Consider the following 19,593-nt stretch of genomic DNA (forward strand, 5'->3'; position numbering starts at 1 on the left):
GTTTTGTATATCGGCAGAGGTCACAATTTGGAGGGAGCGATGGGTGGGAAAATGTGTAATGTATTGATGAACTATACTTAGATTCTGATAGTAGAATATTTTACAATATATTGCACAACAAAAAAAATTTGTTACAAAAAAAAAAAGGCTGCAGTACTGCAGTCCTAAGCTCTGCTCACAACCTGAGTTTCGATCCCAGAGGAAGGTGGGTTTTCAGGTAGCCGGCTCAAGGTTGACTCAGCCTTCCATCCTTCCGGGGTCAGTAAAATGAGTACCCAGCTTGCTGGGGGGAAAGCGTAGAGGACTGGGGAAGGCAATGGCAAACCACCCTGTAAAAAGTCTGTCGTGAAAACGTTGTGAAAGCAACATCACCCCAGAGTTGGAAACGACTGGTGCTTGCACAGTGGACCTTTCCTTTAAAGAGCCCCGTGGCGCAGAATAGTAAAGCTGCAGTACTGCAGTCGGAGCCCTCTGCTCATGACCTGAGTTCAATTCAGCGAAAGCTGGTTCAGGTAGCCGGCTCCAGGTCGACTCAGCCTTCCATCCTTCCGAGGTCGGTCAAATGAGCACCCAGCTTGCTGGGGGGAAAGTGTAGATGACTGGGGAAGGCAATGGCAAACCACCCTGTAAAAAGTCTGCCGTGAAAACATTGTGAAAGCAATGTCACCCCAGAGTCGGGAATGACTGGTGCTTGCACAGGGGACCTTTCCTTTCCTCTTTGCTCGAGTATAGTATAGTGCATTACCCCAAACAGTGGAGGTATGTTCCTGAGATATGTATTCTGAGGAACAGTGGTAAGGGAATGCTTATTTTGAGACTCTGGCACTATTTCTCATTCCTTAAAAGTTCAGGCTTTGTAACTTGGGGCCGAACTTGCCGCGATGCTGAGAGCCTAGAGCCGGGGTGTCAAACGTGCATCCCTCGGAGGGCTCCTATCAGCCCCCCCCAACAACTGGCTGTCATCTGCTTCCTTCTCCCTATCTCTTACTTCCTTCTGCATAAACAGCTTGCTTTGCAAGGCTTGCTCAATCGCACAGGAGCTACACAGCAAAAACTTCTATTTTCCCCATTGGCTGAGGCTCCTCCCTTGGGGAGGAAGAAGGAAAGGTGGAGCTTGCTTTGCCAGGATCTCTCAATCGCACAGCAGACCTACTGAGTCAAACCTCTCTTCCTTCTATTTGCTGAGGCACCTCCCCCTACTGGGTCCCCTGGGGAAGGAAGGAAAGAGCCAGAGCTTCCTTTGCCCAGTTCCCCAGATCCCATGAGAGAAATACAAAGAAAGCACCTTTAAGACCAACAAGTGCTAACATTTTAAGCATGTTTTAAGTTTTTTTTTTAAGTATATATATTTAATTGTGTTTGTCTGCATCCTTTATAAAGTTTATATTTAAGAACATAAGAGAAGCCATGTTGGATCAGGCCAATGGCCCATCCAGTCCAACACTCTGAGTCATATAAGAACATAAGAGAAGCCATGTTAGATCAGGCCAATGGCCCGTCCAGTCCAACACTCTGTGTCACACAGTGGCCAATATATATGTGTGTGTACACACACACACACATATATATATACTGCGGCTAACAGCCACTGATGGACCTCTGTTCCATATTTTTATCCAATCCCCTCTTGAAGCTGTGTATCCTTGCAGCCGCCACCACCTCCTGAGGCAGTGAATTCCACATGTTAATCACCCTTTGGGTGAAGAAGTACTTCCTTTAATCCGTTTTAACCTGTCTGCTCAGCAATTTCATCGAATGCCCACGAGTTCTTGTATTGTGAGAAAGGGAGAGAAGTCCTTCTTTCTCTACTTTCTCCATCCCATGCAGAATCTTGTAAACCTCTATCACGTCCACCCCGCAGTCGACGCCTCTCCAAGCTAAAGATTTCTGCTACCTAATCTTAAACAGGTGCACACATGGCCTGGCCCAACCAGATCTCATTTATGTCAGAGCTGGCTCTCATAACAAATTGAGTTCGATGCCGCTGTCTAAATTAGTCCTTGTCTTTCCTCACCAATGGGGATAGCCTGCACTTTTAGAGCGGGGAATTTAGGTCAATGAAATGACAGGGGCGGGGAGTGGGGGGGGAAAGGAGTTAAACCTTCCCTGCCTACTCTGTTTCCTGGATCAAATCAGGAGCTAACAGTGCTGCTTTTGCAGTAAAAGAGAAGGAAATAATTGCAGAAGTGCCAATGACAGATCTCTGGAGTCACGTATACTGTTGAGAAACCACATTTTTACAAGAACTAGTTGCTACCTGTTGAGAGCCAGTTTGGTGCAGTGGTGAAGTGTGCGGACTCTTATCTGGGACAGCCAGGTTTGATTCCTCACTCCTCCACTTGCACCTGCTGGAATGGCCTTGGGTCAGCCAGAGCTCTGGCAGAGCTGACCTTGAAAGGGCAGCTTTTGGGAGAGCTCTCTCAGCCCCACCCACCTCACAGGGTGTCTGTTGTGGGGCGGGGGAGGGGCAAAGGAGATTGTGACCATTTTGAGTCCCTAAGATTCAGAGTATAGGGTGGGATATAAACCCAATATCTTCTTATCTTCTATTCCTTCCTTCCTTCCTTCCTTCCTTCCTTCCTTCCTTCCTTCCTTCCTTCCTTCCTTCCTTCCTTCCTTCCTTCCTTCCTTCCTCCCTCCCTCCCTCCCTCCTTTCCTTGAGAGCCAGTTTGGTGTAGTGGTTAAGTGTGTGGACTCTTATCTGGGAGAACAGGGGCTTGATTCCCCACTCCTCCACTTGCGGCTGCTGGAATGGCCTTGGGTCAGCCATAGCTCTCACAGGAGTCGTCCTTGAAAGGGCATCTTCTGTCAGAGCTCTCTCAGCCCCCACCCACCTCACAGGGTGTCTGTTGTGGGGGGGAGAAGATATAGGAGATTGTAAAACTGCTCTGAGTCTCTTATTCAAAGAGAAGGGCGAGGTATAAATCTGCAGTCCTTCTTATTCTAAAACATCTCTGGTTGGTGGATTTTTTTTTGATAGCTAAACTTCAAATGTCACATGAGCAAACCTTTGCTCTGTCCCCAGTATGCCAATGTATGGGTAGTAGGAATTTGAATTTCTTCCTACATTCCTTCCGGTGGTGGGTGGGGGAAGACGAATATCCAGTCCCTTCCGTGATGTATCTGTACCTCCGATCTCTTAAGTTCACCTCTATACAGGAAGTTCTCCTACACACCTTCTCCAAAAAGGCTTTAAATATGGGTGTTACGATTCTTTTCTGCACCTGTAATCTTTTTTGCTGGGATAGAGGGTGTCTGTGGGCAGCTAAAGGAATCCTTCTTATGACCCCACAGCATTTAGCTACGGATGCCTGCTGGCAAATTAGATCTCTCAGCAAAGAGCGGGGCCATGGAGGGACAATGAACTGGGACAAACAACAAAATACTCTCTCGGTTTACAAAACTATTTCTCAGTGTAATATATAGTCACAAGAATTCATAACAATTTTGTAATACAAATATGCAGTTAGAAAACCATCCTGGGCACGACGTAGCTACTGTCCATAAATTATGACACCGTCTGAATCCAGTCCAATGACAAAAAGAACAGGTCCAATTTCGTTTTGGGGTGTGAGAGCTACCCTTCTAGGAACATCGACTGCGGGGTGACATGATAGAGGTTTACAAGATAATGCATGGGATGGAGAAAGTAGAGAAAGAAGTCCTTTCTCCCAATACAAGAACTTGTGGGCATTCAAATGAAATTGCTGAGCAGTCAGGTTAGAATGGATTAAAGGAAGTCCTTCTTCACCCGAACGGTGATTAACATGTGGAATTCACTGCCACAGGAGGTGGTGTTGGCTACAAGCATAGCCAGCTTCAAGAGGGGGTTAAATAAAAATATGGAGCAGAGGTCCATCAGTGGCTATTAGCCACAGTGTGTGTGTATGTATGTATGTGTATGTATGTATGTATGTATATGTATGTGTGTGTGTGTGTTGTGTGTGTGTGTATATATATATATATATTATATATATAAATAAATAATTTTTTTGGCCACTGTGTGACACAGAGTGTTGGACTGGATGGCCCATTGGCCTGATCCAACATGGCTTCTCTTATGTTCTTATGAGTGACACAGAGTGTTGGACTGGATGGGCCATTGGCCTGATCCAGCATGGCTTCTCTTATGTTCTTATGTGACACAGAGTGTTGGAGTGGAGGGCCACTGGCCTCATCCAACATGGGTTTTCTTATGTTCTTATGTGACTCATAGTGTTGGACTGGAGGGGCCACTGGCCTGATCCAATATGGCTTCTCTTATGTTCTTATGTGACTCATAGTGTTGGACTGGAGGGGCCACTGGCCTGATCCAATATGGCTTCTCTTATGTTCTTATGTGACACAGAGTGTTGGACTGGATGGGCCATTGGCCTGATCCAACATGGCTTCTCTTATGTTCTTATGTGACACAGATTGTTGGACTGGATGGGCCCTTGGCCTGATCCAACATGGCTTCTCTTATGTGTGACACAGAGTGTTGGACTGGAGGGGCCATTGGCCTGATCCAACATGGCTTCTCTTATGTTCTTAACTGTCTTCCATATTCATAAGTTCAGTAGACTTGTGCTGCTACAACTATTCCTGGCTTCCTCTGGTATTTTTAAAAATATTTGTAGTTCATGTGGAACGCCACTGCCAATTTCTATCTATCAGTGTAATAGCTGGGTCCCTAAGTTCACAAGATCAGGATTGCTGTCAGATGGTCATCTAGCCTCTGTTCAAAAACGTCTAAAGAAGGAGAGCCCACCACCTCTCAAGGAGGAAGCCTGTTCCACTGAGAAACTGCTCTGCTGGGAAGTTCTTCCTGATGTTTAGTCAAAAACTCTTTTGATTTAATTTCAACCCACTGGTTCTGGTTTGACCTCCTGGAAAACAATTCCGCACCATCCTCTAGTCTAGATGACAGCCCTTCAAGCACTTGAAGATGGTGATCACATCACCTCTCAGCCGCCTCCTCTCCAGGCTGAACATCCCCAGCTCCTTCAACCTTTCCTCATAGGACTTGGTCTCCAGACCCCTCTATATGACAGTCCTTCAAGGACTTGAAGATGGTGATCCTATCACCTCTCAGCCGCCTCCTCTCCAGGCCTGAACATCCCCAGCTCCTTCAACCTTTCCTCATAGGACTTGGTCTCCAGACCCCTCACCATCTCCAGTTAAAAGGATTAGTTCAGGGGGTGTCAAATGCAGTTCAGGGGCCGAATCAGGCCCCCAGAGGGCTCCTATCAGGCCCCTGAGCAACTGGCTGTCATCTGCTTCCTTCTCCCTCTCTCTTGCTTCTTTCTGCATAACGGCTTGCTTTGCAAGGCTTGCTCAACTGCATAGGAGCTGCAGGGAAAAAACTCTATTTTCTCAATTGGCTGAGGCTCCTCCCCCTCCTGGTCCCCTGGGGAAGGAAGGAAAGAGCTAGAGCTTCCTTTGCCCAGCTCCCTGGATCTCATGGGAATGATACAAAGAAAGCATCTTTAAGCCCAATGAGTGCTAATGTTTTAAGCATGTTTTGATTTTTTAAAAAAGATATACTTGTGTTTGTCTGTGTTCTTTATAAAAAATTATATCTCTGCTACCTAATCTTAAATAGATATGCACATGGCCTGGCCCAACCTGACATGACCCGGTCCCTCAAGGTCTCATTTATGTCAGCTCCGGCCCTCATAACAAATGAGTTTGACACTCCTGGATTAGTTAGTAGTTGCTAACATAAAAACATAAGAGAAGCCATGTTGGATCAGGCCAGTGGCCCCTCCAGTCCAACACTCTGTGTCACAGAAGAACATGAGAGAAGCCATGTTGGATCAGGCCAATGGCCCGTCTAGTCCAACACTCTGTGTCACAGAAGAACATAAGAGAAGCCCTGTTGGATCAGGCCAATGGCCCATCCAGTCCAACACTCTGTGTCACAGATAAGAACATAAGAGAAGCCGTGTTGGATCAGGCCAATGGCCCATCCAGTCCAACACTCTGTGTCACATATAAGAGCATAAGAGAAGCCATGTTGGATCAGGCCAACACGCTGTGTCACACATAAGAGGAGCCATGCTGGATCAGACCAATGGCCCCTCCTGTCCAACACTCTGTGTCACACATAAGAACAAAAGAGAAGCCATGTTGGATCAGGCCAGTGGCCCATCCAGTCCAACACTGTGTCACATAAGAACCTAAGAAAAGCCATGTTGGATCAGGCCAATGGCCCATCCAGTCCAACACTCTGTGTCACATAAGAACATAAGCGAACCCATGTTGGATCAGGCCAGTGGCCCATCCAGTCCCAACACTCTGTGTCACACAATGGCCAATATATGTGTGTGTGTATATACACACACACAGTGGCTAATAGCCACTGATGGACCTCTGCTCCATATTTTTATCCAATCCCCTCTTAAAGCTGCCTATGCTTGTAGCCGGCTTGATGAGAGAGACCTGTGGCTGTGACCCAGGAGAGCTGCTGCCAGCCCGACAGTGCTAACCTTGACAGATTCAGTATATGTCAAGAGTGGCAAAGTGCAGTTTGGGAGCCACACGCGGCTCCTTCACACATACTGTGTGGATCTTGCAGCCCTCACCGCCCTGTCAGCTGGCTTGGAGTAGGCGTTTGTCTCTTTAATTCACCTCCCCAAGATAGATAGATAGATAGATAGATAGATAGATAGATAGATGATAGATAGATAGATAGATAGATAGATAGATAGATAGATAGATAGCTAGATAAATTTATTGTCATTGTTCTCAACAAAGAGAGCAACGAAATGAGGTGCTCTTCCACAAACATACCAACACATCAAACACACATATTCATAAACTATTTAAATACATCTAAAACCATTTAAACCATTAAAACCATTTAAACCCATCTAAAACAGATAATCATTCATAAAACTATTAAAACCATTTAAACCATTTAAATACCATTTAAACCATTTAAGATAAGCCAGATGGCAGCTTGGAGAATGCATTTAAAGTTAAAGATGTTTTCTTTCCACTCCAACTCCAATCTAGTTGGCTTCCTTCCTTAGAATAGAAGAGAAGCCATGTTGGATCAGGCCAATGGCCCATCCAGTCCAACACTCTGTGCCACACATAAGAACCTAAGAGAAGCCATGTTGGATCAGGCCAATGGCCCATCCAGTCCAACACTCTCGTGTCCCACAGTGGCCAAAACCCCCAAGTGCCATCAAGAGGTCCACCAGTGGGGCTAGAAGCCCTTCCACTTTGCCCCCCCCCACAAGCACCAAGAATACAGAGCATCACTGCCCCAAACAGAGAGTTCAACAATACACTGTGGCTAATAGCCACTGATGGATCTCTGATCCATATGCTTATCCAATCCCCGCTTGAAGCTGGCTATGCTTGTAGCCGCCACCACCTCCTGTGGCAGTGAATTCCAAGTGTTAATCACCCTTTGGGAGAAGAAGGACTTCCTTTTATCTGTTCTAACCCGAGTGCTCAGTAATTTCATGGAACGCTCACAAGTTCTTGTATTATGGCAAGGGAGAAAAGTACTAAATTCCAAGATTACCATGCCTCCTTCACTCCATGAATGAATAAGAACATAAGAGAAGCCAGGTTGGATCAGGCCAATGACTCATCCAGTCCAACAAAAAAGCAGGTGCCATCAGGAGGTCCACCAGTGGGGTCAGGACACTAGAAGCCCTCCCACTGTTCCCCCCCCCCCACCCACAAGCACCCAGAGCATCACTGCCCCAGACATAAGAACCTGAGAAGCCATGTTGAATCAGGCCAATGGCCCATCCAGTCGCACACTTGGTGTCACACAGTGACCAAAAAAACCAAGCACCATCAAGAGGTCCATCAGTGGGGCCAGGAGACTAGAAGCCCTCCCACTGTTGCCCCCCTCAAAGCACCAAGAATCCAGAGCATCACTGCCCCAGACAGAGAGTTCCATCAATATGCTGTGGCTAATAGCCATTGATGGACCTCTGCTCTGTATGTTTATCCAATCCCCTCTTAAAGCTGTCTATGCTTCCTTCCTTCCTTCCTTCCTTCCTTCCTTCCTTCCTTCCTTCCTTCCTTCCTTCCTTCCTTCTTCCTCTCTCTTGTGGCTCTGAAACATCTGATATTTATTCTATGTGGCTCTTAAGTTAAGCAATGTTGGCCATCCCTGGTATATGTCCACGTGTCCTAAAGGGTTTGTTCTCATGAATGATGCTGTTACAGAGGAGGCACAGCAGGAAAGGTGGTCCTACAGGAATGGGGTCCTAGGCCATGATGGGCTTTGTAGGACCCTTGCAAGACCTCTGCCTGGGACCCCGAGACCCACGGGCTGTCTGAGCGGACACCGCTAACCTTGAGCAACACCCACTGGGAAATCTATGGGCAATGTTTGAGCGATGTCGTAAGGACTAAGCCGGGCAGGGCTCTCAGGTTGTCAGGGCCCTGCTCTTTATCGCAGCTGCTAATTTTCCCTTCTTCCCACTGCATTGTTAGAGATGCAAATCCCTCTAATCTGTAGATTAACCTGGAGACTAAGGTTGTTGGGGTTGTTTTTTTTGCATAAACCGAGCCATGCTAATGCACTTTTGATATAGCACCCAACCTAGGGATGCAGTCCTCCTCGTGTGGGGAAGGAGAAGGAGTGTCCTTACCTCTTCCGCCATGCAGATGAGATGATGTATTGGCAGGGTGGATTAAAAAAAAAAATCAATGTTTTAAAAAAATAAAAATAAAAAATCGGATTTTTAAAAATTTAAATTGGATCTTTTTTATTTAAATCAGGTTTTTTTAAAAAAATAAAATGCTTTTTGAGGAAAATATATTATCATCCAAAGGTTATTCCATCATGAAATAAGGATTAGTTTTTAATTATGAAGCATAAGGCAATGTTAAAATTTTCTGGTAATAAATTCTATTAATCCATTCACAATGTCATGCTCTTCCAGAGGTTTCTGTAAGATTACTGGGCAGTTTGGTGTAGTGGTTAAGTGTGCCGACTCTTATCTGGGAGAACCGAGTTTGATTCCCCACTCCTCCACTTGCAGCTGCTGGAATGGCCGTGGGTCAGCCAGAGCTCTCTTATCTGGGAGAACCGGGTTTGATTCCCCACTCCTCCACTTGCAGCTGCTGGAATGGCCTTGGGTCAGCCAGAGCTCTGGCAGGGGTTGTCCTTGAAAGGGCAGCTGCTTTGAGAGCCCTCTCCAGCCCCACCCACCTCACAGGGTGTCTGTTGTGGGGGAGGAAGGTAAAGGAGATTGTGAGCTGCTCTGAGATTTCTTCAGAGTGGAGGGCGGGATATAAATCCAATATCTTCATCTACCTCACAGGTTGTCTGTTGTGGAGGGGGAAGGTAAAGGAGATTGTGAGCCGCTCTGAGACTCTTTGGAGTGTAGGGTGGGATATTAATCCAATATCTTCATCTACCTCACAGGGTGTCTGTTGTGGAGGGGGAAGGTAAAGGAGATTGTGAGCTGCTCTGAGACTCTTCGGAGTGGAGGGCGGGATATAGATCCAATATCTTCATCTACCTCACAGGGTGTCTGTTGTGGGGGAGGAAGGTAAAGGAGATTGTGAGCCGCTCTGAGACTCTTTGGAGTGGAGGGTGGGATATAAATCCAGTATCTTCTTCTACCTCACAGGGTGTCTGTTGTGGGGGAGGAAGGGAAAGGAGATTGTGAGCCGCTCTGAGACTCTTTGGAGTGGAGGGCAGGATATAAATCCAATATCTTCATCTACCTCACAGGGTGTCTGTTGTGGGGGAGGAAGGGAAAGGAGATTGTGAGCCGCTCTGAGACTCTTCGGAGTGGAGGGCGGGATATAAATCCAATATCATCATCATCATCATCATCATCATCTTCTTCTTCTTCTCTGTCTAAAAGATATTATCACAGAACACAGATGCTTGGTTTTGTAGTTCTCAAAACTGTAATTTGTGTCTGCAGTGATCACATGCCTCTTTTACACAGCAAAAATGTTATACGATGAACAGAGTTGAGAAAAAGACATTAATCTCATTGTTCTACAAACCTACGTACACAGAATCAACTCCGTTAAGTGCTAAGTTTCAAAAAGTTCAATGCATAGAAGAAGATTGCTTGGAGTGGAATAGATCTGCACAAGAAGAAACTTCAAGCGTGAGGCGGGAGGGGCAAGCAGCTAAAATGAAAGTGAAGCTTTTTGAGCAGAAATTATCTCTAATGTGTTTCTAATAGTATTAAAAATCAGTCTTTTTATATAACTGTAAAACTAATACGAACAGTTGTTATTCTAAACATGAAATCTTCATCTAATTGTGAATATTATTGGGGAGGGATGGTGGCTCAGTGGTAGAGCATCTACTTGGTAAGCAGAAGGTCCCAGGTTCAATCCCTGGCATCTCCACTAAAAAAGGGTCCAGGCAAATAGCTGTGAAAAACCTCAGCTCGAGACCCTGGAGAGCAGGGGAGGGACGGTGACTCAGTGGCAGAGCATCTGCTTGGGAAGCAGAAGATCCCAGGTTCAATCCCCGGCATCTCCAAAAAAGGGTCCAGGCAAATACGTGTGAAAAACCTCAGCTCGAGACCCTGGAGAGCAGGGGAGGGACGGTGACTCAGTGGCAGAGCATCTGCTTGGGAAGCAGAAGGTCCCAGGTTCAATCCCTGGCATCTCCAAAAAAGGGTCCAGGCAAATAGGTGTGAAAAACCTCAGCTTGAGACCCTGGAGAGCCGCTGCCAGTCTGAGAAGACAATACTGACTTTGATGGACCAAGGGTCTGATTCAGTATAAGGCAGCTTCATATGTCCATATGTATTAAGGTTATACCAGCAAAAATGAGTCTTTATGTAGAAAACTATGATTTAAATCAAGTCTTACTGACTAGTGATTTAAATCAAACCCACCCTATTAGCGAAGCGCAACATGCCAATGCTGGCTGGTAAGGAGGGGGCGGCTTGCAGGACTTATGCGCCACCATTCTGAGGCCGTGAAATCATGGTATGATTGATGGTCAAGGTGAAATGCTTTCCGCATCTACTGCATCGCTTGCATGGCAGAGAAGGGAGTTGCGCATCCACTTTTTGGCTACATACAGTACCACCCTGTGTGACGAGCTGGTCGGAGTTACACACAGAAAAAGGACCACGATAAGGAATTAGAATGTCTTCATATCTGGACAATATGAGGGGCAGGAATGATTGCACGAGTTTGAAAAGCTGGAGCAATGAGCTTGCACGGTGTTTGGAAAGAACAGGGCATGCATGTGAGTGCGGTTGGGAAAGCTAAGAATTGCATTGTTCTATCAGAACAAAGATCTATCTTGCCCCACGTTGTCTTTCCAAGAGTGATAACGCAAACGCCTCTGAGGATCACGCAAGCAATGGATGAGCGCGATCGCCTTTGTTGGTTTGATCCAAGCGTCCGATGGTTAGAAGTATGCCACCTGACGCTACGGAAATGCCAACTGGCTATCCTAACCAATCGCTGTTGGTCAACTTGCCCCACCAGCCTTCAATGGAGAGCCAGTTTGGTGTAGTGGTTAAATGTGCGGACTCTTATCTGGGAGAACTGGGTTTGATTCCCCACTCCTCCACTTGCACCTGCTGGAATGGCCTTGGGTCAGCCATAGTTATCACAGAGGTTGTCCTTGAAAGGGCAGCTGCTGTGAGAGCCCTCTCCAGCCCCACCCACCTCACAGGGTGTTTGTTGTGGGGGAGGAAGGTAAAGGAGATTGTGAGCCGTTCTGAGACTCTTCGGAGTGGAGGGCGGGATATAAATCCAATATCTTCATCTTCTTCTTCAATAAATCTGCTTGGTCTTTCTCTTAAAGGCACATTGGAAGCTCTGAAGAACATCTTGTGGGGTAGACTTCCAAAATACTGGACTTCCAAAATTTTGTTGGTCTGTCGGTCAAATGAGTCCCCAGCTTGCTGGGGGTAAAGTGTAGATGAAAGGGAAGGTAATGGCAAACCACCCCATAAAAAGTGTGCCAAGAAAACATGATGTGATGTCACCCCATGGGTCGGCAATGACTCGGTGCTTGCACAGGAGACTACCTTTACCTTTTTAATGGTGCTCCTGCCATTGACTCTACCACAGCAAGCTGTCAATTAGAGGATGGTGCAGAGTTGTTTTCTGTGGCCCCAGAAGGTAGGACCAGAACCAACGGGTTGAAACTAAATCAAAACAGTTTTTGGCTAAACATTAGGAAGAACGTCCTGACCGTTAGAACGGTTGCTCAGTGGGACAGGCTTCCTTCTCAGGAAGTGGTGGGCTCTCCTTCCTTGGAGGTTTTTCAACAGAGGCTAGAGGGCCATCTGACAGCAATGAGGATCCTGTGAATTTAGAGGGAGGTGTTTGTGAGTTTAGAGTGGTTCCTCAGTGGAACAGGCCTCCTCGGGAGGTGGTGGGCTCTCCTTCCTTGGAGGTTTTGAAACAGAGATTAGATGGCCATCTGGCAGCAATGCGAACAGTGACCCCTGAATAGAGGGTAAAAACTTAGGCAGATCATGAGAAGGAGGGCTGGAAGGGTTGCATGTGTGTGTGTGTATATATATATATAGGCCACTGTGTGACTCAAGAGTGTTGGATTGGATGGGCCATTGGCCTGATCCAACATGGCTTTTCTTATGTTCTTATGTGTGACACAGAGTATTGGACTGGATGGGCCATTGGCCTGATCCAACATGGCTTCTCTTATGTTCTTATGTGTGACACAGAGTGTTGGACTGGATGGGCCATTGGCCTGATCCAACAAGGCTTCTCTTATGTTGGTTCAAAGCCCCGTGCCTTTGGAATCAACTCCCGGAGGAGGTACGGGCCCTGCGGAATTTGGATCAATTCCGCAGGGCCTGTAAGACCATTCTTTTTAAGCAGGCTTTTGTAGACCGTTGATAGGATGGCTGTTTAATCCATCAACGACTTATCCAGTGACCCCTGCCATAACATAAGTGAACAGAACAACATCAGGAAGATCACTGCCGTCCAAACCATGGAATGATCCAGGCAACTGGAACTGGTTTTAGATCGCTGTTTTAAATTATTGTATAATCTTATACTGTTTTAGATTGTATTTTATATTACTGTATAACCTAATTGTTTTAAACCCTATATTGTATAACTTATTGAAATGTTGTTAGCCGCCCTGAGCCTGCCTAGGCGGGGAGGGCGGGATATAAATAAAATTTATTATTATTAAAATTTATTATTATGTTCTTATGTGTGACACAGAGTATTGGACTGGATGGGCCATTGGCCTGATCCAACATGGCTTCTCTTATGTTCTTATGTGTGACACAGAGTATTGGACTGGATGGGCCATTGGCCTGATCCAACAAGGCTTCTCTTATGTTCTTATGTGTGACACAGAGTATTGGACTGGATGGGCCATTGGCCTGATCCAACAAGCCGTTTTGAGTCTCTGATTCAGAGAGAAAGGCGGGGTATAAATCTACAATTCTTCTTCTTCTTCACGGCTCCGTTGACTGGCATGGAGAAGGCATTTGTCCCTGTAAATCATTTAAAGTTGCTTTCTTTCTACCTCTCTCTTCCCATCTATTTTCCTTCCTTCCTTCCTTAGAACCATAGAGTTGGAAGGGACCTCCAGGGTCATCTAGTCCAACCCCTGCACAATACAGGAGGCCCATAAATACCTACCCCAAATTCCTTCCTTCCTCCCTTCAAACATCTGATGTTCATATCTTGCCGCTCTCAAACATCTGGCATTTATTCTATGCGGTTCTTATATTAAGCAAGTCTGGCTACCCCTGTTCTAAAGCTTTCCTGTTCCCAAACCCAAATAGTCTTCCACAGACTTTTAAACCGTTTTTTTTTTTGTCCCTTTCATCACCTTTGCACCCTTTCCATTCAACTGGATAGAAAATCATAAGATTTCTGAATTCGTTGCTCAGAAATCTTTTGGGGGGGGGGGGGGTAGGGGCACAGAAAAAACTCTTTGGTCCTTTTGCCAACTGCTGTTCCCTCACAACAAAACCGCACCCTCTGATCCGGCAGACTGCAGGCCAGGTAGGAGAATCTGGTCTGTGATCTTTTGCCTCCTTGTAAAAGTCGAAGTGGCTGTAAGATAACCCTTGAGCATCAACAGAGAGCACAGTAGAGGTTTCCTGTCCAACGTTTTCATTCAGGTGGGCAGCCGTGTTGGTCTGAAGCAACAGAACAAAAACAGAACCGTAAAGGTGCCACTGGACTCAAATTTTGTTCCACGGTTTTCATGGCTACACAGCCTCCTGCTGCGTGTGTGTGTGTGTGTGTGTGGGGGGGTACCATTTCTTCACAAATATCAGCAATGTCAAAAGGAAGGTGCTGATTGGCAAGAAGACCAAGGTCTTGGAAGAAAACTGACTTCCTTTGTGATAAGAAATGCAGTTCGCAGAATCATAGAGTTGGAAGAAACCGCCAGGGTCATCTAGTCCAACCCCCTGCACAATGCAGGAAACTCACAAACACCTCCCCCTAAATTCGCAAGATCTTCATTGATGTCAGATGGCCATCTAGCCTCTGTTTAAAAACCTCCAAGGAAGCAGAGCCCACCACCTCCCGAGGAAGCCTCTTCCACTGAGGAACCGCTCTAATGGTCAGGAAGTTCTTCCTAATGTTGAGCAGGAAACTCTTTTGATTTAATTTTAACCCACTGGTTCTGGTCCTACCTTCTGGGGCCACAGAAAAGAATTCCACACCATCCTCTAGATGACAGTCCTTCAAGTACTTGAAGATGGTGATCATATCACCTCTCAGCCTCCTCCTCTCCAGGCTAAACATGCCTAGCTCCTTCAACCTTTCCTCACAGGACTTGGTCTCCAGACCCCTCACCATCTTCATCGCCCTCTTCTGGACCCGTTCCAGCTTGTCTATATCCTTCTTAAAATGTGCTGCCCAAACTAAAAAAACAATACTCCAGGTGAGGTCTTACCAGAGCAGAGCAAAGCGATACCATCAATTCACGTGATCTGGACACTCTACTTCCGTCGATATAGAATGGTGCTAAGACTGGGAGGTTTATAAAATTATGTATGCAAAGGTGACAGCAGATAGACAACTATGTCCTTCTTTCCTGTAATACTAATATCCAAGAGCATGCAATCAGCTTGATGGGCATCAAATTCAGGATGCGCAAAAGGAGTCCTTCACTCAAAGAATAATTACAATGTGGGATTCAATGCCTGTGGATCTACTGATGGTTAGGTGCGAAGATTAGGGAATTAGACAGGTTCTTGGAAGGAACACACGTCCTTCAATGACCGCTAGCTATAGCATCTCTATGGAAATCCAACACCTTACTATCACTTGAACCCTGGTTTACAAAAATTTGGGACAGTTTAATAATGGAGAAAATCACGGCACAGCTTTCCTTGTCCGACGTTTACCCCAAGGTCACCCCTTTTGAAGAAAAATGACTTCCGTTTCCGAAATATACTGAATCTAAAAACATCTTACCTATTAACACAACTTACCTTCAGTTTCTCTCACTATAATTCTTTCTAACTTATGCTATCCCTTCTTTCTCTTTGTATTTAAATATTCCCTTTTGTTTGGCTTGGGATGGAGCAAGGCAGTATTCTTGGCTGAAAAGTCAAAATTCTAGCCCAATTACCAGTTAATTTATCCTTAATATTTATTTATTTATCTATTGATTGATTGACTGGCCAACTGGCTGTTACCTTAAATGCTAAATAAGATGTTCTACAGTGTTCTATATACCATAGTACATATGAACATGAACATATGAAGCTGCCTTATACTGAATCAGACCCTGGGTCCATCAAAGTCAGTATTGTCTTCTCAGACTGGCTGTGGCTCTCCAGGGTCTCAAGCTGAGGTTTTTCACACCTATTTGCCTGGACCCTTTTTTGGAGATGCCAGGGATTGAACCTGGGACCTTCTGCTTCCCAAGCAGATGCTCTACCACTGAGCTACCGTCTCTCCCCTGCTCTCCAGGGTCTCAAGCTGAGGATTTTCACACCTTTTTGCCTGGACCCTTTTTGGAGATGCCAGGGATTGAACCTGGGACCTTCTGCTTACCAAGCAGATGTTCTACCACTGAGCCACAGCCCCATTCATGGCTCTCCAGGGTCTCCAGCTGAGGTTTTTCACACCTATTTGCCTGGACCCTTTTTAGTTGGAGATGCCGGGGATTGAACCTGGGGACCTTCTGCTTACCAAGCAGATGTTCTACCACTGAGCCACAGCCCCATTCATGGCTCTCCAGGGTCTCCAGCTGAGGTTTTTCACACCTATTTGCCTGGACCCTTTTTAGTTGGAGACGCCGGGGATTGAACCTGGGGACCTTCTGCTTACCGAGCAGATGCTCTACCACTGAGCCACAGTCCCTCCCCAAAACTTTATGTATAGTAGAATTTTGTTATATATGGAATTAATCTACTTGATACTACTTATCCCAACGAAGTTCTGTATAACTTGGAATTTCTAAAATATACTTGTGTTTTTTTTTTTAAAAAAAACACGACTGCTAGCTATAACGAAAGGGATCCTCCACCTCTGGAGGCAGTAATCTGCTCAATACCAGAGGTCGGAGGCACGCTGTCCTGTTTGTGGGTACTCAAGAGCAAATGGTTGGCTCTTGAGCAGAACAGGCTGCTGGACTGGGTGAACCACAGCTGTAAACCAGCAGGGCTCTTCCGGTATGTTCTTGTTGGAAGACAGAAAGAACGCGGGAGAGATCCGGCAAGAGACAGGAAGGAGAGTATAAACAATCCATTTACAACAGGCTGTCACTTCTAACTAAATCTTAAGAAGAAGAAGAAGAACAAGAAGAACGAGAAGTTAGAAAGTGCCTTTCTGAATTGCAACGTTCCCTCTAAGCTGTGAGCAAAAAATTCTACTGCATGAGCTACTGGCTTTAAAGTTGTGAGCGCCTGCATAAATTAGTTTGCTCTGGGGCCACTTCCCCCTAAGCTAAGACGAAAACGTGTGAGCCGCGGGCTACAAAACTGTGAGGTGGCTCAGGCTAACTTAGCTAAGAGGGAACACTGCTGGATTGTCATCCACGAAGACTCAAAACGTGGATCTTCGAGGCCAAGAACAAAGTCTGAATCCAGCGGCACCTTTAAGACTAAACAAGTTGAATTCTGGGTACAAGCTTTCGTGCATGCACACGAAAGACGACACCCAGATTTTCAGCTTTGCTGATCTTAAAAGCCGCCGCAGGTCTCAAGCTTTGTCCCGTTGCTTCGGAACAAGATGGCGACCCAACGGCATCTATCTTCAAGGCCAAGTTCTTCAAAATCGGAACCCACCATCCCGTACTCAGCTTTTTACCTTTTTCTGCATCATGAACTCCATAAGACACACAGGAGAGATGCCCGTTAGATGGTGCTGGCAGTGCACTACAGCAACTTCGAAGCCTTTTTGACAGCTAACAAACTGCTGCTCCAAGTAGAACGCGTGGTCGTCCCAACCCAAAATCCGCGTGCGGATATCAAAGCGTTCAAAAAGGCCCAACGGCCGGCGATAGCGGCTGCAAGAGGCGGACAGGACAGTTTTGGCTCGTAATATTTTGAGCGCCCGAGAGAACTTGAGCCGACCATAAAAGAACCAGCGGGCGATATCGGCCTCGCGCAAATAGCGGGCATTGTTCATCTGCAGCATGTAATCCAAGTCAGACGTGAACACTAGGTTCGGTAGGACGAACGTTTCGAACAGGTCGTCTGGAAACTTCTGCCAGAAACAGCCATAGGCATAAAGCAATCCTATTCTAATGAAAAACCATATGTCAGAGACACAGAGGAGAAACAGGAATATGGCGCACGCTAGGCTAGACAAAAGCAAGATCATCTTGTCAGAGAACTGACCTGCTTGTCTGGAAAGATGGTCAAGAAGACACCAGACTCCTTGGGCAAGCTCCACCTCGTTCTCCATCATGGTGCCTCCCTTTTCTTCTTGTACTATTACAAACAGTCTCCCACGGCACAATTCTTACCCAAGGTGGCATTTGAAGTCGAACTGCCTACACGCTGTATCTCTGCTTCAATCCCATAATGACCACATCAAGTAACAAGGGAACCTCCCCTGAGAGGAACATGTGGGAAGGTTTGGAGGCATCAAGTTTACATCAAGATACATTCATTACCTTCCTTTGTCCTTTAAAAGAGTGACTCCCAACCTTTTGGGCACCAGGGACTGGTTTCATTGAAGACAATTGTTCCATGGACCGGTGCGTGTGTGTGAGGGGTGCTGGGGTTTTTGCTGCCCCAGGCTGCCCCCCCCCGCCCATATCCTATCCCCAGGGCCGGCTCACCCACTAGGCAAACTAGGTGGCTGCCTAAAGCGCCAGGAGTGTGGAGGCACCTCATTCGGCCATTACCCCTCCCCCTAGGCCAGGGGTAGGGAAGAAGAAGATATTGGATTTATATCCTGCCCTCCACTCCGAAGAGTCTCAGAGCGGCTCACAATCTCCTTTACCTTCCTCCCCCACAACAGACACCCTGTGAGGTAGATGAAGATATTGGATTTATATCCCACCCTCCACTCCAAAGAGTCTCAGAGCGGCTCACAACCTCCTTTCCCTTCCTCCCCCACAACAGACACCCTGTGAGGTAGATGAAGATATTGGATTTATATCCCGCCCTCCACTCCGAAGAGTCTCAGAGCGGCTCACAATCTCCTTTCCCTTCCTCCCCCACAACAGACACCCTGTGAGGTAGATGAAGATATTGGATTTATATCCCGCCCTCCACTTCGAAGAGTCTCAGAGCGGCTCACAACCTCCTTTCCCTTCCTCCCCCACAACAGACACCCTGTGAGGTAGATGAAGATATTGGATTTATATCCCGCCCTCCACTCCGAAGAGTCTCAGAGCGGCTCACAATCTCCTTTCCCTTCCTCCCCCACAACAGACACCCTGTGAGGTAGATGAAGATATTGGATTTATATCCCGCCCTCCACTTCGAAGAGTCTCAGAGCGGCTCACAATCTCCTTTACCTTCCTCCCCCACAACAGACACCCTGTGAGGTAGATGAAGATATTAGATTTATATCCCACCCTCCACTCTGAAGAGTCTCAGAGTGGCTCACAATTTCCTTTACCTATCTCCCCCGCAACATATACCCTGTGAGGTGGGTGGGGCTGAGAGGGCTCTCACAGCAGCTGCTGGCCTTTCAAGGACAACCTCTGCCAGAGCTATGGCCGACCCAAGGCCATTCCAGCAGATGCAAGTGGAGGAGTGGGGAATCAAACCCGGTTCTCCCAGATAAGAGAGCTATGGCTGACCCAAGGCCATTCCAGCAGGTGCAAGTGGAGGAGTGGGGAATCAAACCCGATTCTTCCAGATAAGAGAGCTCTGGCTGACCCAAGGCCATTCCAGCAGGTGCAAGTGGAGGAGTGGGGAATCAAACCCGGTTCTCCCAGATAAGAGTCCGCACACTTCACCACTACATCAAATTGGCTCTCTGGATGTTTTTTTGCCTACAACTCCCATCAGCCCCAGTCATTGGCCATGCTGGCTGAGGCTGATGGGAGTTGTAGGCAAAAAAAACATCTGGAGAGCCAACGTTCCCTACCCCTGCCCTAGGCAAACTTCCTTCCCATCCGGGTAGTGGGAAGGAGGGAGCAGCGGCGGTGCCCTTTCGGGACGCAGTTCCTTTGCGCTGCTGCCGGCCTGCCCGGGGTGCGGAGTGAGCCCGCAGCGC

At 46.8% G+C, this 19,593-nt stretch overlaps 1 protein-coding gene across 1 annotated transcript; it reads right to left on the bottom strand.

Annotated features, from left to right (window-relative positions):
• Nucleotides 1-16,461: 16,461 nt before the first annotated feature.
• LOC132574830 (protein THEM6-like) lies at nucleotides 16,462-17,739 on the bottom strand. The gene is made up of 2 exons (XM_060243061.1): nucleotides 17,224-17,739; nucleotides 16,462-16,593 (listed from the first exon to the last, which is right to left on the bottom strand). The coding sequence occupies exons 1-2, from the start codon at nucleotides 17,737-17,739 to the stop codon at nucleotides 16,462-16,464; spliced, it is 648 nt and encodes a 215-aa protein (XP_060099044.1).
• Between the last annotated feature and the right edge of the window lie 1,854 nt (nucleotides 17,740-19,593).

The sequence above is a fragment of the Heteronotia binoei genome, chromosome 7, assembly GCF_032191835.1.
Source record: "Heteronotia binoei isolate CCM8104 ecotype False Entrance Well chromosome 7, APGP_CSIRO_Hbin_v1, whole genome shotgun sequence".
Classification (NCBI taxonomy): domain Eukaryota; kingdom Metazoa; phylum Chordata; class Lepidosauria; order Squamata; family Gekkonidae; genus Heteronotia; species Heteronotia binoei.